The sequence below is a fragment of the Antechinus flavipes genome, chromosome 1 (genome assembly GCF_016432865.1).
Source record: "Antechinus flavipes isolate AdamAnt ecotype Samford, QLD, Australia chromosome 1, AdamAnt_v2, whole genome shotgun sequence".
In the NCBI taxonomy this organism is placed as follows: domain Eukaryota; kingdom Metazoa; phylum Chordata; class Mammalia; order Dasyuromorphia; family Dasyuridae; genus Antechinus; species Antechinus flavipes.
The window spans coordinates 663,671,179-663,696,321 of record NC_067398.1 but is presented as its reverse complement, the minus strand read 5'-3'; the positions used below and the strand labels follow the sequence as shown (position 1 = coordinate 663,696,321).

At 40.8% G+C, this 25,143-nt stretch overlaps 1 protein-coding gene across 1 annotated transcript in view; it reads right to left on the bottom strand.

Moving 5' to 3' along the window:
- Positions 1-5,761: 5,761 nt before the first annotated feature.
- NCAN (neurocan) overlaps positions 5,762-25,143 on the bottom strand; it is a 53,755-nt gene continuing 34,373 nt past the window's right edge. Inside the window, exons 10-16 of the mRNA XM_051975442.1 lie at positions 23,181-23,297; positions 20,759-20,872; positions 19,356-19,514; positions 18,792-18,874; positions 18,142-18,286; positions 16,403-16,585; positions 5,762-8,447 (exon numbers count right to left, since the gene is read on the bottom strand). Coding sequence (XP_051831402.1) covers positions 8,296-8,447; positions 16,403-16,585; positions 18,142-18,286; positions 18,792-18,874; positions 19,356-19,514; positions 20,759-20,872; positions 23,181-23,297 — 953 coding nt within the window. The 3' untranslated portion in view covers positions 5,762-8,295. The remainder of the gene's footprint in view (positions 8,448-16,402; positions 16,586-18,141; positions 18,287-18,791; positions 18,875-19,355; positions 19,515-20,758; positions 20,873-23,180; positions 23,298-25,143) is intronic.

Below are 25,143 nucleotides of genomic sequence, written 5' to 3'. Positions count from 1 at the left end.
GTTTATCCCCTTCACCCGGGGCTATGAAGTTTATTTAAAGGCCCACAAAACAAAGGTTTTGTTTTTACTATAGTCCGGCCCTCCAACAGTCTGAGGGACAGTGAACTGGCCCCCTATTTAAAAAGTTTGAGGACCCCTGTTAGACCATTGGATATGACATCTCTTTTCCCTGAACCCTTTGAAACCTGCTCATTCAAAATCTAGGGAACATATTAGGCTATACACAGACAGATTCCTTTTCTTTCTCTGTCATAAACTCTATGGTGGCATTTAATAAATTCCCATTGGTTGGATTGATTAAATAACAGAATGACTATTTGTTCCTAAAGTTCTTGTCTTTTCCAATTTGGAAACAAAGTTTCTCTTTCTTGGTCAGAATCCATCTGAGAATATAAATTTCCTTTTTCACATTTTCCAAATACTGAAAGATGAAATTTTTTTTCCCAAGGTGAATTACAACTTTATCAACTTTTCTGCTTTTAGTAGAGAGTAGACCAACACATGGTTTGATAGTTGTCTGCCATCGCTACAATAGCATACCTCTGGGTTAGTAGCAGATTTGCAATATGTTTCTTAATCTTAAACTCTTTATCTAATTCTTCTGTCCAAGTGGTCTATAGAATATATTTATAGAACAGCCTCACTTCTTTTTTTTTCTTCTGTAGATGCTCTCTACTATTTCTCCTCTAAAGTTCTTATATCTTCTTAGCATTCATATGTTATAGAATCACATAATTTTAGAGCTAACTGTCCAGTCCAGTGGTTCTCAAAGTGTGGTCCAGATAACCTTGGGGTATCTCTGAAAACCTTTACAAATTCAAAATTAGTTTTTATTTCTAATAATTAGGATATTATATTCTAATATAGTAAACATATATAAATATACCCACTTAAAAACTTTCCGGACAGATCCTCAATAATTCTTAATAGTATAAAGATACTGAGAACAAAAGTTTGAGAACTACTGATCTAGTTCAACTTATACTTGCAAAAGAATCCACTCTATCATATACCCAATAAGTAATCATCCAGATGAATTGAGAGCCTAGCTATTCCCCTGTAGGGAAAATCTAGAAGTGATAAGACACAATCTTTTCCCAGAAGGCTTTTAGAAGTTGGTTCAGGAGACTTAACCGATACACATTAAAAGGGTAACTACTAATACCCTATCAAACAGTCATGCTTTTACTAAATGAAGTAAGTGTTAGAAGAAGCCTCAAAAATGAGAATTCACTTTGAACTGAGAATATCAAAGAAAGCTTAAAGGTAGAAGTCAGATTTGAGCTGAACCTTTAAAGATGGCTAGAATTTAGACAGTTATAGAGGGCAGAAGGCATTCTAAGTGAAGAAAGCAGTTTAATTCAAGTTGCAGATGTTCAAAAGTTCACAAGGAGAGCACAGGTCATTATAGACCAATTGGATTGATAGAGAGTGCTATCCCTTCTGGCAATAATAATAATGACTAACATTTATACATGCTTATCATTTGCCAGGCATTGTATTAAGCACTTTCCAATCATTCTCCAATCCTTACAACAATCCTGCAAGATATGTGCTATTGTCATCATCCCTATTTTCCAGATGAAACAACAGTAAAATAAAGGTTAAGTATTTTGTCCAGAGTCATGTAGCTATTGAGTGTTTGAAGCTGCATTTGAACTCAGGTTTTCACTCCAGGCCTGATGCTCTATCCACTGATACCATTTAGCTACCTCTCATGTATTGTAACTATGTTACTATCACAGTAACTATCCCTGTAACTACGTTACTACCACAGTAACAATCCCCAGCTTCAGTTTTCCTTTTGCAGGGTGGAATTAAGGGCATTGAGATCTCCTGATATTCCAATAGAGATCAAGGGTTCCAATTCTATTTCTTTGGTGACAGGACAACCATTGAGTCTTAGTATTCTAATTAAAACTTTAGGTAAAGCATTGTAAGTTAGTAAAAGCCTTTTGGTTGGCCATCCCAGGCCACAGTACATCAAAGTGCTAATTGCATTCCGTGAGCAGGCCAAAACCTCCATTGGCAGCTTTGGGCTTCTTCTTGAAAAAAGAATGGTATTAAAATAGACTTCCGATCTGAGGCAGGATTGGCTTCTGTTTTTACGTCTCCTTGGAAATAGCATGTTTGCCAAACTAATTTGACCCCTTTGAGGTATGAACTAGCTCCAGGAAAAAGGAAGCCCCATGAAATGTTAAAATGGAAATTAAGCCTATTTTCATCTCTCCTCAGTGCTGTTACAAGTCTTTTTGATAACATATAATTCATTTTTAATATTTTGGAATGGACAACAACTAGCAGAGGCATTTTCTATTGCTATTCTATCCATGTCACTCATAACTCCTGTTTGTATTTGAATATATTATCCACAAGTACACCTTGATCTATTCTGACCCAAGTTCTGGTCACGATCCCTATCCCATCTTGTGTCTGTGAGGTTAGATTGAACTCCTGGCATCAGGATCTCTAGTTCATTCTTTTAACTAATCCCACTTTGGACATTTGCACATAGATGGAAATGTCATCAACGACTTCTTTTTTTTTTTGGCTACTGTTGTCAATTACTAGTCCTCTTTTTCTGGTCTTTCCCCTATAATGTGCCTGCTACTCTTTGTGGTACCAAATTTTCCAGATCTATGTTAGCAGTTTTCTTCTGGTCCCTTTTCAGTTTAAAACCCTTTTGATAAAATTCACAAGACTCCAAGCAAAAATTTTGTTAGGGATACTTCATCATCCCTGATTGAGAATTCATTGTTTCTGTATTTTAATTTGTGGCCCAGAAATCCAAATCCCTATCTCAGGCAAGACATACTTAGCCAATTATTTACTTCCCAAATCTGCCTTTCTGGGCCGAATTCTACCATCCATTGGTTGATTGTTATCCTTCATTTTCAAACAGGACCAAAATGACATCATGTTGGAGTCAAGGTACGGTGTGTCCAACTGTGGCTGATCAGACTAATATGAGCTTGGAAGGCTCTGCCATGGGATGGGCACAAATAGTCCATGTGAACATTTAGGATGGGAAGGTCTCTAAATTTGCTTATATCTCATTTCTTTTTGAGCTACTGTAATTCTGCGTTGCTCATAGAGCACAATGGTTTCTTTGATGTGGCACTCCATGCTGTGCCGGTATTTCCCACATTTCACAATTGATTACAGAGTTCTTCAGAGAAACCCTGAGGGCATCCTTATGAGAGTTCTTCTGCGGGTTTTCCCTGTGAGGGTTCTCCATAAAATAGACTTTTAGACAAAGGTATATTTGACATTGAAACAACATAGCCAACTCATCAGAGTTGCACTCTCTGCAGGAGAGTTTCAGAGATTGTCCTGTACCATATCTTGCCAGGTGATCTCCAGAATATTCCTAACACAATTCAAATGGAAGCAGTTCAGTTTCCTGGCATGGTATTGGTAAACTGTCCAGGTTTCACAAGCATCGAACAACACACCTTCAATTCTTTTTCCAGGACTTCATAGCCTTAGCAATGCTTTCAAGGTCTCTTCTGTTGGTATCATTAGTCTCCAAATAAATCATCTGAAGTGATTATCAGCTTAAGTAATTTAAGTAATTTAGAGGAAGGTCTTTGTTACATTTGGAAATGCCACAGACAGGCAGCAGATACCTCTATTGTTGATTTCAAGGGGATACTTGGTAACCCCTTATTAGATATTTGTCAGAGAAGGGAATTCTGATGAGATTCTAGGATTTTGAAATGGGTTACTTCCTGATGATTAATTTTTGAGTGATGACTTCTACACTTAACATGGGTGGTATTTGGGCAGTAGATATCAAATATAACTCTGGGCCCTTATTCAAACCCTTTCCAACTTTGTAGCATCTACCCAAGACTTCAAGAACCTAGAGTCCCCTCTGCATAAATAATAATAACTAATATTTCTCTAGTGCTTTAAAAGTTTGCAGATGATTGAATTTAGATCCTTAAGCTACAGGGTAGGGACTGTCTTTTGTCTCTTTTTGTATCCCCGGCACTTAGCACAGTGCATGGCACAAAGTAGACACTTAATAAATGTTGATTGATTATCTCATTTAGTATGAAGAAGGTACCAAGGCCTAAGATATCCCCGATAGAGGGAGTTCTAGATAAAAGATTCCTTATATGAAGATAGATCTTCACCTTCTCTGACAGTTATTTTCTTAAAGTTCTCTGGGGCACTGATAGTCACATGATAGGCAGAAATGAGACTGGAACTCAGGATTGGAGGATCTGAGACTGGCTCTCTGTCCACTATACCAGAAGGGTAAAACACTCAGAAGTCTTCTGAGTGTGGTCTGAACCAGATGAAAATATAGTCGAGATATGTTTAATAAGATAAATAAAAATATAATGAAACATAGATAATCTTTGTACATGACTTAGGGGCTCCATTTCCATTTAAGTTTGACACTTCTGCTTTGTACTCTACTGCTTTTTCACTCCCATTTTACAGATGAAGAAATTGAGGCTTATAAAATACAAATGATTTGTCTGTAATCCCAGAGACTGGATTCAAACACCAAAATCTTGTGCCAAGAAGTCCCGCCTCTAGAAATTTATATTAGGGATAGTTTAAAAGGTTTTTTCCTCAACCAAAGCTATGCATATATTTAAATGAATAAATCCAGTGTTGATTTTTTAGGCTTTATTGTTTTTTTGCTTATTATAAGTGATGTTTTTTTCTTGCCTAGAGTAGTTATTTTTATCACAAATCCCTTTGTTCTATAGTGTCCAACCTTGTTCATTGTACTGGTACTGGGTGTTCAGGAAATCAGTCACTCAGTAATAATAGCTAACATTTATAGAGAGTGGTAAGATTTGTAAAGATCCTCTCAATAACTCTGGAAGTTAAGTACTACTATATCTATTTTACAGATAAGAAAATAAGGGATCCTGAGGTTGAGTGACACATCCAGAGTCACCAAATTAATAACTGTCAGTGGCTGTAGTCACTGACAAGTAGCAGCATCAATTAAGCATTTGCCAACTGTTTTTGGAATGTTGGACACTGTGTTAAGCTTTGGGGATGCAGAAAATGCAAATGGAGTAGTTGCCCTCCAGATGCTTACATTCTAATGGACATGAATCTAATCATTTAAAATAAAAGCAGTTGTTTTTATTCATTTTTATCATTAGGGATTCTTTTTTGTCATCCTCACAGATCAAGCAGTGATGAGAAAAGTGAGTAAGAACATGAATCTAGTTGGAATGTGGTTTTACATGCAACAAATTTGGGAAGCAAATCTATTCAGACTAATTCATTACTGACTATTCAAACTAATACCATGAAAATGACAGCTCATTTTTCTATATAAAGACTATATTTATACAGTCTATTATTATATTATATAGTCTATTGTTATATCTATCCATTCACTGGTCTATTATATCTAGTCTATTATTATATCTATTACAATCTACTTATTATTATTAGATATGTTTATCTATTACTACATAGTCTATATAAGGAGTATAGAGCTTTTTCCTTATAATCCCTGTCATATAGATAATATTATCCTATTTTGCAGATTGAATTTCAGAGAAGCTAAATTACTTTCAGGGTCACATAGTCAATGCAGACTCAGATCTTTCAAGTCCGAGTTCAGAATTCTTTCCAGTATACTATGACTAATACATTGAGTGTTGAAGCATCTTGGGGGATGCTGACCAAGCTGAGCCTGAACCACCAGTCCCTAGAAACCTATGACAGGATGATTACCAATCCTGACAGCTGAGCCAAAGAGGAGACGACAAGTGGGTTGAACTGTTAAAAAAATTTATTAAAATGTCCAAGAGAGCACACCAATGCACAGTGTCAGATACCACAGGCCTACGGAACACTGTAGTCACAGCAAAACCAGCTGAGTCCAAAGCTTTTCAAACACACGCACACAGCACACCCACGCATCCACATACAAAGATAATAAACAACCCCGTTGAGGGGAAAAAAAGAGAGAGAGATTTCCCCCAGCCGGGGAGGGGGCCATGAGATGGAAGCAGAAAAACCAGAGACTAAGAAGAGACCAAAGTTACAGTGAGTCCAAAGAGAAAGGGAAGATGGGTAGGCAAATAATTATGAATATCTTTTCCCGGCTTCATTTAAATGTAGAAAAGGCTTTGAATGGAAACTTATGGACTCTCCTGGAAGAAAAGGACAAAACCAGCACCAGACTGTGGCTCGATAGGACCACTTTAGAAACTGAACGACAGTTCATGTCCATAGCAGGAAAAAATAAAGAGAAAAATTCCAAATCAGGGTCCTGTTTGAACATCTATTGTCAAGTTTCAGAAGTGGGGACTATGTCTTATTTTTCTTTGTCTCCCCTTAGTGCTAAGTATCATGACCCCCATCCCTTCTGCATTCCCCCCATCGTTTAACAAATGCCCCATCTTCCTGAGAGCCTATTGCCACCTGTGATAAAAAACATTGTTTAAATTGTCACAGTAGGAACTCAGGCTCAGTTGAAACTTTCCCCCTATTAAAACTTATGATCAAAGCCTACTCTTTCATTTACAATTTTTAAAAAATGATTTTTTTTAAACTAGGAAATATATACAGAACCCAGAATACTGGATTTGCTCCTTGTTCTTATCAGCTTAGGGCGATGATCCTATGTTTGGTCTTTCAGCCATAATATACCCTGTATTGTCTGGGACTCAGGCAGCAGACTGGGCTTGTCCTCCACTGACTCCACTAGGCTCAACGAGGACTATGTCTCAGACTGTGGTACTAAGACTTGTCACTTCACACTGGGTATAATTCACTGTTCTGCTTGTTATGGTTCTGAGCTAAAAACAGGAACGGGGTCTGGGAAGGGAAAGGGCTTCTCTGGACTGGGAGAAACACTCATTCTTTCTCACATCTTTGTTTTAAAAAACAAACAAAAAACCTGTTTTTAAAAAAGTGTGTGTGTGTTTGTGGGGTTTTTTTTTTTAATACTGCAAACCTTTCTACAATACGATCACAGATGGGTGTTGCTACTTTGAGTTTTATGCATTTCTATTCAACCAGCCAGCCGCTGGAAATGGGCACAGGGTGGGAGGGAGAATTTGGAGAGAGAGTTGTGGGGTGGGGAATGGGGAATGGCTAGAGAGGAGATAAGGAAGGGCCTAGGGTGAAGATATAGTCTGGGAGACTATTAATGCCTGAGCTATGGAGGAATGGGGGTAGAGGTGTAGACAAACTGGCCCCCTCCTCAGACTGGCAAGGAGCTTCAAGGCCTGGCTAGCTGTCCAGATCCCCTAGGCCTGGCATTTTGAAGACAAGAGGTATGAAGGAATCAGAGCCTTGCCAGTCCAAGTCATCCTGTTATCCTGCCAAGGAAAGGGTCTTAGAATCATAGAATCATAAAAACTCAGAATCACAGAACCTTAGAATCAGAGATTCTTAGATAATATGAATAATAGATTCTCCCAATCACAGAATCTGAGAATCAGATAATCTCAGAATCATAGATCTGGAGAATCTCAGAATCACAGAATCTTTACATGTCACAGAATTTTAGTATCCGAGTTTTAGAATCTCAGAGTTGGAAGGGACTTTAAAGTCCGTCTAATCCAACCTCCTTCCATCACCTGTCATATTGCTCTGAATATAGGTCAACCCTGACTATAAATTGACCCCACTCCCATAACATTCTAAAAGTATTGTCCCATCCTAGTTAAAGGTTAAGCGTTTTTGAGTAACTGAGTAGGTATGGATATGGATAGTGGTATACTACAAGAATGGAGAGGTTGTGATTAAAAAACTGTTGAATCTTATATTCAGACCAAAATAAGATGCACACACATGTAGGTGTGCAGATGTGTGTCTGTCATGTCATAAAAATCTAACAGTTAATGTCCATGATGAGGGAGAACAATCAAAGTCATGTACACAGTTTTGTCATCCCTCTATTCTCAAGAATAATCATTTTAGGTAAAGTTTCAGCTCTGACTAGGCCACTGGCACAATAGTGCTTTAGCTATTCTTGGTTCCCCAGTGGGAAAAAAAATTCTTGAAAGTAAATTCAAATGTATTTTCATGTGCCAAATTCCCTTACTACAAATAAACAATCAGCCTTGTGAATAGAAGGTTAAACCAAAGCATAATATACCCTTTCTGATTGTTCTTCTTTTGATTAGGACATTACACCAGAGGTCTGTTGTAGATCAGACCATGTTTCAAATACATGGGAGAACCTTGTGGGATTGAGAAACAGGGATGGAGAGGGCTTTTTACAAAGGAGATTGGGAAAGAGAGAGGGTTCTGTCAGAGTGGGAATTGGGGTTGTGCTTCTTATGCCTTAGCCCTTCAGCAGAAGTTGTCTTCCTCCTCCTTCTCCCAGTCCATCTTGGGATGCTTCTTGTGTTTTCTCCGTTCCTTGTGGGATTTATGGTGATGATGCTGGTGGTGATGCTGCTGGTGGTGGTGGTGATGGCGCCGTAGGCGGTGTGACCTACGAGCTACAGGGAGAGAGAAACAAATATGGGCAAAACTCTTTACTTCAAAGCTTGTAAATTTAGACTCCTTGATTATTCACATGGGGGTAGTCTGAAATTAACTTTTACTCTGTATGTGGAAAAAGAGTTGTTAGTGAATAAGGTACATTAAATACATATTACCCACCTCCCTTCACCCCACTGTCTCATATGATTGAAAAAATATTTAATTGAAAGGGGAACATTTACTATATTTTTGCCTGCCAGCATTTTGGATTTCCTTCACAGGCTAATTGTACAATATTTCAGAGTCTGATTCTTTTTTGTACAGCAAAATAACGGTTTGATCATGTATATTTATTGTGTATCTAATTTATACTTTAATATATTTAACGTCTACTGGTCATCCTGCCATCTAGGGGAGGAGGTGAGGGGAAGGAGGGGAAAAATTGGAACAAAAGATTTGGCAATTGTCAATGCTGTAAAATTATCCATACATATAACCTGTAAATAAAAGGCTATTTAAAAAGTTAGAGTTGTTCACAAGTGAAATGAGATATTTTAAGAGATAGTAAGATGCTCCAAAATGAAGAGAAAATATGGATATCATGTGGGGGATTCTATAGAAATGATTCTCCATTTATAGGTGATCTATGAAGTCTTTTTCCACTTGGAGATTCTGTGATGTTAGAGATGTGAGCAAACTTCACTATTCTAAAGATCTACAGTTATGGAGAAATAAATAATATTTCTGTCTCGAAAAAAAAAAGGGGGAACATTTAGCCTTTGTTGTTCATTTAACTGTTTTTCGATTGTGTCCAACTCTTCATGACCTCATTTGTTTTTTGCAAAAATACTGTTTATTTTACAGATAAGGTAAATGACAAATAAGGTTAAATGACTGGCCCGTGGTCACACAGCTAGTGAGTTTTGAATTCAGGAAGATGCATTAATAATAGTCTTTAGTGTTATTTCAGGGAAGTGGTTAGATATTGGTGTTTTTTTTCCTTGCCGCTGTTGTCTAAGATAGGCTACTGAACTTCTCAGGACCTAGTTCCTCATCTTCTTTTCCTATGAGGAATGGGTGCCTAAGTCTTTGTTTCAAGAAAAATGTTGGAGTCATTAAAAGTGGCTCATAATGTCTCCAAAGCAATTCATCTATTGTCTTCTTGCTTTTCAATTCTGGGCTCAGTTCATTGTCCTTCTGCACTGCCCAATATAAAGATAAATCCAGATGGACCAATTCAACGGGCTAATCTTCATCTGCTTGGTTTTTCCCATGTAAATCTTTAGAACAAACTTTTTCTCTTGCTGGATGCAGATGGTATTTTCCATTCAAAGTTTTTTGGAATCGCCTTAGATCGCTGAATTGCTGAGAAGATCCAAGTCTATCATAGTTGATCATCACACAGTCTTGCTGTGGCTGTGTATAATGTTCTCCTGGTTCTGCTCACTTCACTCAGCATCAGTCCATGTAAGGCTTTCCAGGCTTTTCTAAAATCAGCCTGCTCATCATTTCTTATAGAACAGTAATATTCATTACTTTCATATGCCATAACTTGTTTAGCCATTCCCCACTTGATGGGCACTCACTCATTTTCCAATTCTTTGCCATCACAAAAAGAGCTTGCTATAAACTTTTTTTTACAGGTAAAAGACAAGCTTTTGGGTGATTAGGAGTCTCATGTAGGAGGCTTTGCAACATTCCGAGGTTTGATGTCATCAACCCAATATCATTTGTAAATAGAAGCATCTGGGGGTTCTTACCTCTTTTATTTGGAATGAGCTGGATATTCTCTATGACAAATTTGGCAAATGTCATACATCTTGTTTTATGTTCTGCTTGATAGTAATAATCAGAGATCTGTTTTTGTATCTTTCAAGGAATCATGTATGATTTTTTAGGTATTCATAAGACATTCATAGGACTTGTTGGAAGGAAGACTTTGATGTTGTATTCCGTTGAGTTTACAAATGAGCACAGTGAGATAGTCAGTTGTAAAAATGCTTTAAAATACCATCTGGGAAAGCCTGCTTATTCCTTTCTCATAACTTTGTCAAGGATGCCCTTGGTATGTATGTAGATTATTCTCAAAGGTTGTTAGAGATGGGAAAGCAGGCATAAATATGGGTCAGTAGTTAGTGGTATTCTCTTAATAGCCTTTTGGGAAATTATAATGTGTGGCAACATCTTTGAATCTTCCCCCAAGTTTTTCATATCCTTTTTTCAGCTAGTATAACAACAGTGGCTAGCATTTATATAGTACTTTACAGTTTGCAAAGCCCTTTACAAATATTAGCTCATTTGATTTTCACAACAGCCTTATCAGGCAGGTGCTATTGTTATCTTCCTTTTAGAGATGGGGAACCTGAGGTTGAGGAAATTTAGTGACTTGCCCCAGATCATCTATCTAATATGTGTCTGAAGCTGGAATTTGAACCTAGGCCTTCCTGATGTAGAGCAATAGGTACAGAACTCTAATTACAGTGCTGCCCAGCTATCTCTGTACATTTTGACAATACTTCATAATGGACTTCCTCTATGTAAATACTTGAGCTAATTCAACTGTCCTTATTGTCTTTGGCACAATGGATAGAATCCTAGCCTGGGAGTTAGAAAGAATTGAGTTCAAATATGATTTAGACACTTACTAGCTGTGTGACCCTGGGCAAGTCATTTAATGCTTTTTGCCTCAGTTTCCTCATGTGTAAAATGAGCTGGAGAAAGGCATGGCAAGTCACTTCAATATCTTTTCTAAGAAAATGGGGTCATGAGGAGACATGGTTAATCAACAACCACCAAAAATATTTTTTGGGATTTGTTTTTTCTTTACTAAGATTTCTAATTCCACATATGGTATGCCAGGGACTGTAATATCAAAACCTTAATGGGGTGGACATATACTATTTTTGATGAAGAGAATAATGTTAACAATTAAATTTTTAAAATGTTATCAATGTTACCATTACTACTACTACAACTACAACAACTACCATAACTAATTCTACTATCTTCTACTACTACTACTACTTTCTTCTACTTCTACTACTACTACTTTCTTCTACTACTACTATCTTCTACTTTCTTCTATTTCTACTATTATCTTCTTCTTCTTCTTCTTCTTCTACTACTACTACTACTACTACTACTACTACTACTACTATTACTATTATTTTATTTTTACTAAGGCAATTGGGGTTAAGTGACTTGCCCAGGTTCACACAGCTAGGAAGTGTTAAGTGGCTGAGGCCAGATTTGGACTCAGGTCCTCCTGACTTCAGGGCTGGTACTCTATCCACTGTGCCATCTAGCTGCCCGACTACTACTACAACTACTATTTTTTCTACTACTACTACTACTACTATTTTTCTTTTACTGTTACTATTACTACTACTTTCTTCTTCTTGTTGTTGTTCTACTACTACTACTAATACTATTTTCACTTCTTTTACTACTACTACTAATGCTTTCTTCTTGTTGTTCTACTACCACTACTACTACTTTCTCCTTTTTTTTTTTTTACTACTACTACTGCTTTCTTCTTCTTGTTCTACTACTACTACTTTCTACTTCTTTTACTACTACTACTACTACTGCTTTTTTCTTGTTGTTGTTCTACTACTACTACTTTCTACTTCTTTTACTACTACTACTGATTTCTTCTTGTTGTTCTACTACTACTGCTTTCTACTTCTTCTTTTACTACTACTATTGATTTCTTCTTCTTCTTCTTCTTCTTCTTCTTCTACTACTACTACTACTACCACCACCACTATTTTCTACTTCTTTACTACTACTACTGATTTCTTTTTCTTCTTCTACTACTAGCACTATTACTGCTACTACTTTCTTCTATTACTAAATAATGAGCTGGAGAAAGGCATGGTAAGTTACTTCAATATCTTTGCTAAGAAAATGGGGTCATAAGGAGACATGGTTAATCAACAACAACAAAAAATATTTTTGGGGATTTGTTTTTTCCTTACTAAGATTTCTTAGTACTACATATGGTATGCCAGGGATGGTAATATTAGAACTTCTTCTTCTTCTACTACTACTACTACTATTACTACTACTACAACTACTACTATCACCACTACTATAATGATGATGTTGATATGATGACATCTAAAAGATTCCTCATTGTGATGTGGATATGGCCCTAGATTCTTGAAGGTTATGTCAATAACAACGATGATGATGACACAAACAACAGTTATCATTTATTTAAAAGAATGCAAAGACATTGGCAGATCCAGCTAAGCTAGAAAAACTTGGAGTTTAGATCTAGTGTCAGATGATGTGTCTGTTGTTAAAGAACCAGCCTGGCTACATACTGAGAAATTTATCACCACGTTGGCTAACTAGTGATGAATATTTTTTCAGTGCAAGATCTTTTAAAGGCTGTCTAGGAAGCCGGCGAAGGTACAGAATCTGTGTTGGCAAAAAGAACATGAATGCTAGGGATCCATAAAGTACAGAAGTTCCTCCTCTCTGGCATGCCCTCTCTTAGAATCCCTGCTTCCTCAGGTCTCAGTTCAAATGTTACCTTTAGCAAGAGATCTTTTCCCTTGGGTCCCTTAGCTGTTAGAGCATTCCCTTTTAAGATTACTTTCCATCTATTCTCCATGTATCTTGTATATGCCTAGATAGATACATGCTATCTCTCCCTATCAGAATCTAAGCTCCTTGAGGGCAGGGACTATTTCTGACTTTCCTTGAGTCCCCAGGGCTTAGTAAAATATTTGGCACATAGTAAGCACTTAAAAATGCTTCATGATTGAGCAAAGTAAATATAATCTAAATAATTTAATTTAAATTTAATAATTACATTAATAACTTAAATATTGAAAATAATTCACATGAATGACTACTGAACCATATGATCTACTTTCCAATTTCTACAAAAATTTTAATGGCCATATTATATACATGCTGTGAGAAAGCACTTGATAGAAATCTGAGAAGGGAACCTGGCAGGCTTTTGTAAATTATATTCTACACCCACATCTTTACCATGTCACAGCTGACTGAAGGAAGCAGCTCTGCTTGACCCCATTGTTTGTAGACTAGAAAGAAAGAGTATTTGATCCAAGACTGTGAAGCACCTCTCTGAAGGTTCTTTTCCAACAAAGTGTTTCCTGTGCTTTTGTCAAAACTATTCAATATTTCTTAAAAGATGTGACAGAGATGACTTTGGTTGATGATCATTTGATTATAAATGTCACCTGGGGTATCACACCAAGTACTGACGCTTGCCAAAGGCATTTGTCACCATCCTGGAGGGTGTCTTGGGCATGGTCCAAATAGTAAAGAAATTTTTTATAAAAGGTGAAATTGCCCAGAAGCTTCTGTTTCTGGATGACATTGTGACAGCATTGTAGAGCCTCCTACCTGAGATCCAAAACCACTTAAAAGGGGTCAGCTTGACTATCAACACAGAAAAAACCAAGGGGATAAAAAAAATGACTATTGTATAGACACTGATATATAGCTGGTCGATGATCCCCCATGCAATGGGCACGTATATTATAGGATTATAGACCAGAAACAGAATTAAAAGGAACCTCGCTTTTTAGATATAGACCATGAAAATTAAGTAACTTGCTAAAGATCATTCAAGATAGGAAGTGCTCAATAAACATTTATTAAATGCTTGCTCTATGCTGGGCATGGGCTAAGCATTGGGAATACAAAGAAAGACAAAAAACAATCTCGTCAAGATTTATATGACCTCCCTCAAATGAAGTGAGCAAAACCTTAAGAACATGTTCATAGAAACAACAATATTATAAGGATGATCACTGTGAATCACTTAGCTACTCTGATCAATACAATGATCCAAAACAATTCCAAATTATAGGAATTAATCAGCAGAAAAAAGGTTCTAGAATTAAGAGGGGTTGAGAAAGACTTCTTGTAGAAGGTAGAATTTTAGCTGGAACATGAAGAAAACAAATAGACTGACAGGAGGAGGGAGAGTATTACAAGTTATAGAAGAAAGATTTGAAGCCAGGTATTATAATTCCAGAACAGTGTTCTTGCTCCTGAAATATGCTGCTTTCTCATTTTCAATGGAAATGGGCAATTCCAGGCCTGGAATTGAGAGGAGAAGGAAGAGGGAAAGGATAAGGAAGAAGAGAAAGAGGAGGATAGAGAAAGAAGAAGAAGAGGAGGAGAAAGAAGAATAGAAAGAGGAGGAAGGGGAAGAGAAAGAAGAAGAGGAAGAAGAAGAAAAGGAAAAGGAGAGCAAATTCTCTTTTGTGAACTGCTTTTGTGAAATTAGGCACGGCTTTAATACAACCCAAGCTTCATCCTGGAACAAAAGCCCATCTTTTCCAAAATCATACTCTTCGAACTGTTCGGTTCTGCAAACATATATTGTATCTAGGATATACTGCAACATATCCAACATATAAAGGACTGCTTGCCATCTAGGGGAGGGGGTGGAGGGAGGGAGGGGAAAAAAAAATCGGAACAGAAACGAGTGTCAATTTAATGTAATTATTAAATAAAAAATTTAAAAAAAAAACAAAATCATACTCTTCTAGAGAAGAGTCATACTGCATGAGCGTGAGGCATGAAGTATTATAGTTTTACTGGAATTAAAACTATGGTCATCCCAAGGGCAATGGAAGGACATGTGATGTGCTTAAGAGGCTGTGAATATTACAGAGAATAGCCCAAGAGCCATAGTTGAAAGCAGAAGTGTCAAATACATGGCTACATGTGGCCCAGGATGCTCCCCAACATGGCCTCAACCAGATCAAAATATAATTGGGAAATACTTTACAAAATAAATAAAAACACAATATAACATAGAGAACATTACATTTTAAAGCTAAGCCAATATGCAGCCACAGGGATGCTTATTGTGGGGATTGATAGTCTCCTTTCTATTTGAATTCAACCTGATTGCTTAAAGAATGGTAAAAGACTGGGAAAGGAGAGAAGCAGGTCAATCCCAAGGCACCACAGGAGCATAGTTAAGGTAAGAAGGGGTCTTAGAGGCCCCCAAACTCAAGTCCTTCATGAGGCACAGAAAAGTCAAGGGGCTGTGTAGGGTCACTCCACTAGCTAGTAAGTGTGAGAGGCAGGGTTTGAATTTATCTTCCTGACTTCCAAGTGTAGCACTCTATCCATTATGTTATCTGGCTTCCTCAATAACAATAATTACATGTGTATACTTTATATATAAATTTATATATATTTATGTATAAATATTGTAATATATAACATATAATATATATTATATATGAGTCTGTATATATAGAGACAGTGACAGACAGATACAGAGAAATGAGACACAGAAAAAAAGAGAGAGGAGAGACTGAGATAGAGAGAAAAGAGGGAGACAGACAAAAAAAGAAAGAGAGGCAAGAGACGTTGAGACAGAAAAAAAGAAACAGAGGAAAGAGATGGTAAGACAGAGAGAGAGAGGGAGACAGAGACAGAGACAGAGACAGAGATGGAGATTGAGAAACGAGATAAAAAAATACACAAAGAGAAGAAAGACACACAGACATAGAGAGTGAGTCAGAGAGAAGGAGAGAGGGAAGGAGAAGAGCCACAAAGCCGCAAACATCCACAAAGAAACATCCCAGAGGAGAGAGAGATGGTCACACACCCACCCATACACACACGGACAGAGCTTGCAGAGAGTTTCCCTACATTGTCTTGTCGGAGCTCGGGAGGGGCGCTCTGGGCGTCCCGCGGGAGGAGGGGGCGTGTGTGGTGGACGTGCCGCATGGCTCTGCGCCCTGAGCGTCACTCTCACTGGTGTCTTCTAAGGGTCTGGTTGTGGCGGGGAGTCGCAGTGAGCAAGCGCGCCCCTCACCCCCCCTCCCCCCGCCCCTACCCCATTTCCTTTCCCACTCCTACACCACCTGGCCACCCGTCTGCACCTGGCTCGCCTGCTGCCTCTGTGAGGAGACCGGGGTCGGGGAGGGTGGGGCGAGGAGCGGGGGAGGTCACCTACGTTTGGTGCAGACAATTTTGGGCCGGTCCCACTTTCCATTGCTGTGACACTTGATGGTGGCCACGTGGTGCTGCGTGAAGCCCTGGTCACACTGGTAGCGCACACTCGAGTGGATACTGTACTTGGCCTTCCGAGGGCCGACCGGCGAGGCGTTCTCCACCGCTGGAGGGGGGCCACAAAGCACTGAGGACACAGGGGCCAGCGCCCGGTCAGAATGGGTCAGAGAACAAGCCCGGGGTCAGGCTGGCCCAGAAATGAAAATGTCAGCTCTCAAGGGGAATGTGGATGTGGGGCAAGGGAGAGGACCCCGCTCTGCAACGGGAAGTGTTCCATGGTGAAGTAAGAGGGTCTAGCAAAGATTTTCCTTAGCAGCAACCTGCTCCCTTCTGCTAGCCTTTCTATTTTCTGATGGAAATACAGGGAATGTCAGAGTTGGAAGGGACTTTAGAGCATAGAATGTTAGAATGGAGAACCTATAGACTAGTGGCTTCTAAATAGCGCTAAGGGCTTTACTTAAGACCATTAACCTTAAGAACAGACGGATAATTAAAATGCTTGACCTTTGGTTGGTGAACATCAGCTAAACTTTGATCTGTATGACATGATTCATGCGTATGGAGTTTTTGCATTTATACCCACACATCCCCATGACACGAATCTCTATGTGCAAATTGTCCTCTACTGGTCTGAATAGTATAAAGTCTGAATTCAGCATTTTATGACAGCTTCCTAATCTGTGCAATCCATCCCACCCACTTGCCCACAAACTATACCCATTCACATATACAAACCCTTCTTAACCTTCAGCTTGGATGGAGCTCAGCAGGCCTTCAGAATGCTATGGAAGCGGGGTGAGTTTATGTTTAGGTCGACATTTAGAATGATGGGCAATACACTAGGTGATGAAGGGGATTGAGCCACACGCTTCTGAAAGTCTTTTCTGTTATGAGATTCAATGACCTTAGAGCTCATCCAGTCTAATCGCTCCATTTCACAGGGAAGAAAAGTGACACTTACCGAAGAGAAAAGTCATTTAACCAGAAAATGGAGTGATAGGATCAGAACCCGAGCTATAACCCTTAGACCAGGGCTCCTGTATTCCACCATGGCTCGTCCGATTCTCTCCTCTCCCTCTCCCTCTCTCTCTCCGTCTGTCTGTCTGTCTCTCTCCCTCCCTCCTTTTGTGTCTCTTTGTCTCCCTCCCTCTCTCTTTCCTTTCCTCTTTCTCTCTCTCTATGTTTATCTGTCCATCTGTCTCTCTCACTCCTCTCTCCTTCCTTCTCTCTCCCTTCCTTTCTCTCTCTTTCTATCTCTCTCTCTCTGTGTCTGTCTCTCTGTCTCTGTCTCTGTCTCCTCTCTCTCTCTCCTTTCTCTCTCTCTCTTTCTCTGTGTCTATTTCTTTCTGTCTCTGTCTTTCTTTCTCTGTGTCTATTTCTTTCTGTCTCTGTATTTCTCTCTGTGTGTCTCTCTGTCTCTATCAGTCTATTTCTGTATCTCTATCTCTGTCTCTGTCTTGTCTGTCTCTTTGTCTTTTTCTCTGTCTCTGTCTCCCTCTCTTTATCGCCTCCCTCCTCCGATCTGCCTTTCCATCTGTCTATTTTTATGTCTCTGTCTGCCTTTTTGTCTATCTCTGTGTCTGTCTCTATCTCTCCCCTCAATGCAGCCTTCTCACCTCTCCTTAGCCTTTCTCCACACCCTTATTTTCCCAAGGTCTCCTAGCCTGAAGAGGCTGTTGTTACCTGTGCCTTTCTTACAGACGTAGGGAAGGTTGTAGTTACAAGGGACGTCATTCCAGCGACCACTCTCATGGGCCACCATCACCACGCAGTCCTCCCCACCTGCAAAGAAGTTATCTGGCTGCTTCTCCCGCCAGTTTTCATATTGCTGTTGGGTCAGAACAAAGGGAGAGTGTCAGTCTTATCTCTGTCTTGGTGAAGGCATATAAAGAACAATATTTCTTCTGTTTTTTACATCCATTGGCTCAGGACTCCTTTCCCCAGGGCACTGCTGGATTTGGGGATCTCCCTGGTCAGTGCTTAGCTTTCTGGAATGGTGAGAGAGAGACCATGGCCCCCCATTCCAAGGACTGGAATCAGGACCAGTTCAAGAAGACAGTTTCTTGCTAGGAATTTTAGCTTTTGAAGAGAACTTAGCGTTCATTTTACAAATGAGAAAACTGGGAGGGAAGGGATCTGTCCATGTTAGTGGCAGTTAAGACTGAAAGCCTGATCTTTTCCCTCCCAGCCTAGGGTTCTTCTCCATATACCCCCTTCTATACCAGCTGTACCCCCAAGGAAGCCTCAGACTCAGCCCCTTCTCCCCAGGGCCAAATCAGGGGACCCAGGCCTCCGTATATCTCTTCCGCTGACTTCCCCTTTCTTCAGCTCACCAGGGCTGTATTGTCTGTCCACTGGAAATCCTGCTCCACAATCCGGTCATTCAATCCAATCCAGGTGTTTTCATGGCCAAAGCCTGAGGAAGGAGGTGCCCCAGCCCAGGGGGTGGGAGAAGAAGGCCATCATTGGGGACCTAGCCCACTGGGATCCCTCTCCTTCCATCATCCCCAAGGGAGGTAGATTAGAGACCCCTGAGAATCTCACCACCAGAGCCCAGTCTGTGATGAGAGCGCTGATGGGTGGGCCACACCCCCACATTTGGCAGCCACTGTCTCAAGGGATTGGAATCCTTGGATTCAACCACGGTAATAACAGCTGACACTTTTATAGTGCTTCCATATTTAAAGCACTTTTCTCATAGTCTCATAAAATAGGAATTATGCGTCGCCCTCATTTTATAGCTAAAGAAATAAGGTCAGGCAGAGATGTGATTGATCCAGAGTCACACAGCTGATAAGTGCCTGGACTTGAATGGGTCTTCTCAACCTGATTCTCTGCCCCCCGTATCCCACCCAGGTCTCTCCCCCACTTCCAACCCTAATGTCCCAGGCCCATACTATTGATAAAGCTGTGTTCTTCGGGGGAGTGGATGCTGGTGAGATGGCCAGCCCGGCGGCGGCAGTCCCTCTCTGCATCCTCCCAGGCTCGGCGGTGGGCAAAGTATCGATAACAGTGTCCCTGGAATTTGTGCCAGCTGTGGTCACAGCCTTCTGTGTCTAGAGCCAGAAGTAGGGAATGATAGTTAGAGTCCCCAAACTGGGAATTCCTATTCTTTCCCTGCTATGACCTCATACAGTCTTCCTACTCACCTACCCACTCACCCACCAACACAAAGCGTGGGTTTCAAGGAGACACCATTCCTGGAATGACTAGACCTTTGTCCCACTCTCCCCCAGCACCTCAGAGCTCAGCTTTTTCCATTCACCTGAATCCCACTTAATAACTCAGAGAAGTCTGGGAGCTTTAATTCCTCTGCTGGGATACTTCTAGCATCTTGGGACTCCTGAGGGGGAGGGGAAGGAGGGCTCATAGAGCAAAATATCTGGAGGTCATCACTAGAAGAGAGCATAGAGCAATTTTGGCAGTTTACTGAGGGGAAGCCTGAAGCTTAGGGACTTCTCCATAGCTAAGCATAGACCTGGAATTAGGAATCAGATTTCCTACCTTTCATTCCAGAGCAATGTACCAAACTGCCTCTTTTGGGGACTAGTGTATGAGGTCACAGCTACCTTCTTAAAAGGGGAACCCTATAGAAACTTGGACTCATCTGATTGCCTTCTGAGCCCCATATCCTCACTATACTTTCATGCTGGCTTCTTGGAGAATTTATCTTTTCCCTTGGGCTCCCAACCTCTTTTGTTAAACTCTTAGCTCCTAATGGTACTCCTCTTTCCTTCATTGATCCACATTGGTATTGCAGAGTCCCCGTCTCCCTTAAGGTATATCCATTCCCTTCACTGAGTCCCATCTTCCTCACAGAGTCTCAGTTTCTGTATCCCCTCCTCATCAGTGAACCTTTGTCCTCCTATCCTTTCCCCTTTAGTAAGCCCACTTTGCTGTTAATGATCCACTATCCCTTCATTGTGTCAGAGAGAAATGGAGATGCTTAAAGAGAAACCATTCGGGGTTTAGAATGCTCTCCTATTTTTAGACCATTTTTTCTTCCTTCTCCCTTAATACCCTTCCTAGGTTTTCTCTTTCTTCATTAATTTTGAGCCAGAGGTAATGACTATTCTGAGGATTATCCTCTTCTTGGATCTAGGGGATAGAGTGGGCTTCAGGTTACTTTTGTAAGGACTAGGGTAGATGGGGTAGGGTCATGGACTTTTATCCTTCTGGAGAGGGCCTGAGAAACTGGGGAGAGGGAGAGGTGGTGTGACCTAGAGAAAATGGGCAGGGAGTCCCAGGCCCTAGCCTGAACAGGTGCTTTCCCTTCCTGGGGAAGATGCAATGATCTCACCTTTGTCACAGAGGCTCCCGCCATAGCTGGGCAGGCACAGGCAAATGAAGGAGTTGACTTCATCAATACAAGTACCCCCATTTAGGCAAGGGCTTGACAGGCAGTCATCAATATCTGGGGAGGAATTGGTGACAGGTTCAAAAGGTAGCCTCCTTTCCTCCCTCCCCCACTTCCCTTCGCCTCCAGTTTCTGAGCCCTGCCAAAAGCAGAGACCATGACCCTGCAATCTATCCCCTCCCCCTGGGTGGCTTTCCAGCAGATGGAGAAGGCAGCTCCATCAGCAATTAGCATTAATTAGGGCCCCACAAGAGCTGCCATGAATAAGCAGGCTGTGAGCACGGGGAAGGAGGGGGTGTGGGGTGAAGGAGGGGCCGATGCAGGCTTCAGGCAGGGAGGGGCCTGAGTTTGCTAAATGTACTCCTTGCTCAAACTCTCCAGACTTGAGGCAGGAGCCAGGTTATATAAAGAATTATAAAACCACAGAATGTTAGTTAGCATGCGAAGAAAACTTGAAGATCTTCTCCTCCAATCCCATCGTTGTACAGATGGGGAAACTGAGGCCCATTCAGGGACCTAGGGATCAAGTCCCACAGTGAGATAGTGGCAAAGCTGGCCCTGAGGGGGGTCCAGTCCAGGGGCTTTATGCCAGTGGGAGAGGAGACAGGGACCCTCCCAGTCCTGCCGGCACAGGTCCAGAGAGTCTCCAATTCTTTCCCTACATGTCCTTACAGAAAAGAGCAATAAGTAGGGCCTCCATCCTGCTGACTGTTCTCCTACGCCCTGATGGTTTTCCTTGGAGATATAGCAGGACAGAGCTGGAGCCAGCTCTAAGAGCCTTGCTACTAAATGGATTTTATGGGACGGAAGAAAATAGGGCTGGACTTGAAGTCAGAGGACCAGGCTTCAAATCCTGATTATCTACAAGGTCCTCAGCAAGCTCTTCCCCTTGACCTCAGTTTACTCATCTGTACAAGGATGGATTCAATGCTAACTAAGGTCTCTTATCACTAGAGTATGAGCTGATGCTCTCCAGTCCCACTTGGGACAGTCACAGCTCCATCTTCTCTTGTTCCCTGAGTCCCCAACCTCATGAAGTAGTGGAAAGGGCCGTGGGATCATCGCTCTAGAGCTGGATGGGACCTTAGGGGTGATCGAATCCAAATTTCTCACTTTACAGATGAGAAAACTGAGGTTCATAGAGGAAAATGAGTTCCTACAGAAAGGAAAGGGCAAAGTTGGGATTTTAACCCAGGTTCTCTTGATCCAAATCTAGTGCTCTTTCTTATGCAGCCTGCTGCCTCTCAGGAGACTGGAATTCCAGTCCAGGCTCTGTCTTTTTAACTCCCTGTAAAACCTCTCTAAAACTCTAAAGGTTTGACTAGATTAGTGCTCTAAGAATTCCCCCAATGCCAGATTTAGCCAAGCTTAAAAACCCACATTATCTACAGTTGGGTGTTGTGCTTCTGGAGGTGGTTCATATTGACTTTTGAAGCCAATTGTTAAATTTTCAGTGTGAGCATCAACACTTCAGAAATTAGAAAACACTATTTGAGTTACTGTCTTCTTGATTGTGTAGACTTAAGAAAGTCATGGAGAAATGTTAATAATGCAGATTTAGGTTTAAAAGGTTGCATATATGGCAGCAGCAAGATTATACGATGATCAGTTATGATGGGCGTGGCTCTTCTCAGCAATGAGATGATTCAGGCCAGTTCTAACGATCTACACCCAGAGAGAGGCCTGTGGGAACTGAGTATGGATCACAACATAGCATTCTCACTTCTTTTGTGTTGTTTGCTTGAATTCTATTTTCCTTCTCATTTTTCTTTCTTTTTGACCAGATTTTTTTTTGTGCAGCAACATAATTGTATAAATATGTATGCCTATATTTGATTTACATATATTTTTACACATGTTTAACATATATTAGATTACTTGCCATCTAGGGTAGAGAGTGGAGGGAAGGGGGGAAATTGGAACATGGGGTTTTGCAAGGGTCAATGTTTAAAAATTATCCTTGCATATGGTTTGAAAATAAAAAGCTTTAATAAAAAAAAAAGTTGTGTACATCTTTCCTCCAAAAAGCTGATTATTAAATGTTTACCAACACACCCCTGTCTGCAGCTAAACTCTTCCTTATTTTCATGGTTTTTAAACATGCTGGTGGATAATGCTCAGAGACAGCTGGAATGCAGAAGAGAGCCCATGTTCTGGTCTGTTCTCTAACTTGGTATATGTGCATGAATAAGGCTTCCTTTCTTTGGTCCTTTTTGGTTTTAAGGATCTGTGGTTCTCTGATTCACGTGTCTGGCTCCTTCCCAGACTCATATAGGCTACAGGGTACAGGACTGACTCTCCATCCTGAGGATGGCAGGAGGTATGGATGTTGGCAGAGAGGGAGGAGTTTCAAGGGAAGACTCACCAATCTCACAATTCTCCCCCGTGAAGCCCTGGTCACAGCTGCAGCCATAGGTGGTATGATTGGCTTGACACGTTCCTCCATGAAGACAGGGGTTGTTTTCACAAGGATCAGCTGGAACTATAAGACAGAAACTTGAGGGTAAGGAGTGGGTACCTGCTGGCTCACCTTCACCCATAATTCCAGCTGCTTGTCCAGGATGAATTCTCAGAATGTTCTCATGGTGGAAGGGAGGGATGAACTAAGAATCTTGGTGGGGGGCGGGTAATAGCACTCTCTTTGTCTGCCAGTTTATTTCTCCACCCCACCCCACTCTCTCACTGCCTTTTTCCTCTTTCCAATAGAACAGACCAACAAGCTTTTTTTTACAGTATCCACTATGTGCCAGGAACTATGCTAAGTGTGGAAGATCCAATAAAGCAATCCCTGCTATTAAGGAGTTTACATTCTATGAGATAGGAGTTTGTTCCAGGTTAATAAGAAAGGTGGTGGTGGTGGTGCTGGTGTTGTTCTTTTAAATGTTCAATTCACAAGCATTTTTTTTTCTTTCTGTGTTTCTGTCTCTTTTTCTCCCTCTCTCTCATTTTCTCCAACATTGAAAAGAAAAAAATACTTATAATCCTTGTAAAGATAACAAACCCTTGTAACTCATACAGTTAAGCAAAGTAAATTATCTTGGAAGATTCTAAGCATACTTTGCTCTGAAATGAATTCTCCTTTCCAGATGATTCCCCCCACCTCACTTCCAAAATTCCCAGCCCTCTTTCTGATGGATACTCCTCTTTTCCGCTAGGCTTAAGCTTCCCAACTCTGTCTCGTTTTGGTTCCAAGAAACAAAATTATCATCACCACCACTATCATAAATGACAACACAACTGTTATTTCAAGAGCATTTTAAAGGTTTGCAAAGCCCTCTAAAGAAATGAGCTTATTATAGTTTCCCCTCTGCCCTATGAGGCAGGGTATTGCAGTGATTATCACGCTCATTTTATACATGGAGAAAATAGGGGCAGGCTTCAAAGTCAGAATTATTTCCACTGTATCAGGCTGCTTCTCTTGGGAATGTTAATGGGGATCATCTTTCTCTGCTTTTCTCAATTCTCTCCCACTCCACCCAGGTCTCAGGCAATCGGGCAGCCCTGCCCTGTTCCCCAGTATTCTTCTGAGAAAAAGATAACCTAAAACTATTATGACTCTGAAGCTGGTCTTGCAAGAAGTGTTCCTTTCTCTAGGATGACTTCTGGGATGTATATGTGGCCACAGCTGTGTGAATTGTCTGTCTACACAATCACAGGCCTGCAGGCGAGGGATCACTAGTATAAATCATTTTAGATGGGATCAGGTGATAACTCATCCTGGGCGAGGTGGGTTTAGGGACACACACACACACACACACACACACACACTCTCACACACACATACTCTCACACCTAACCCAAAAGATCAGGGGCCCTTAGAACATTAAATGTTAGACTTTAGAGGAGCCTCATGATGTACCATGTCAGAGTTGGAAGCTGAGCAAAAAGAACATTGAATTTGGGCTCCTTTTCCCTCCCAATTCTGTTTGAGGCAATGACTAAAGCCTGGGAAGCCTGAATAATCATGGAAACAGGCAGGATTCCTAATCCAACCCTCTATAGGTAGTGTTTGCCTTCTTCCTTGTTGTCTCTGTTTTGCTCCTTGCTTCTTCTTTCCTCCCACATCTGGTCCTGCCCTCTCCCCTCCTCCATCATCCACATTCTGGTCAGCATGGTCAGCTCCTCCCCCAAACGAATCCAATGGCCCACTCTCCCACTGACCACTCCTCCCTACTGTGCTCTCCCAATGCTGCCTGTTTTTTCTGCAGGAAGCGTAGACCCCACAGATGCCTCAGCAGATGGCACGAGCTTGGGCATCAATTACTACTTCTCTAATTAGTTGACTGACTTTAAGCCATCTCTCCTCTCCAGGGTAAAGGAGGATCAGG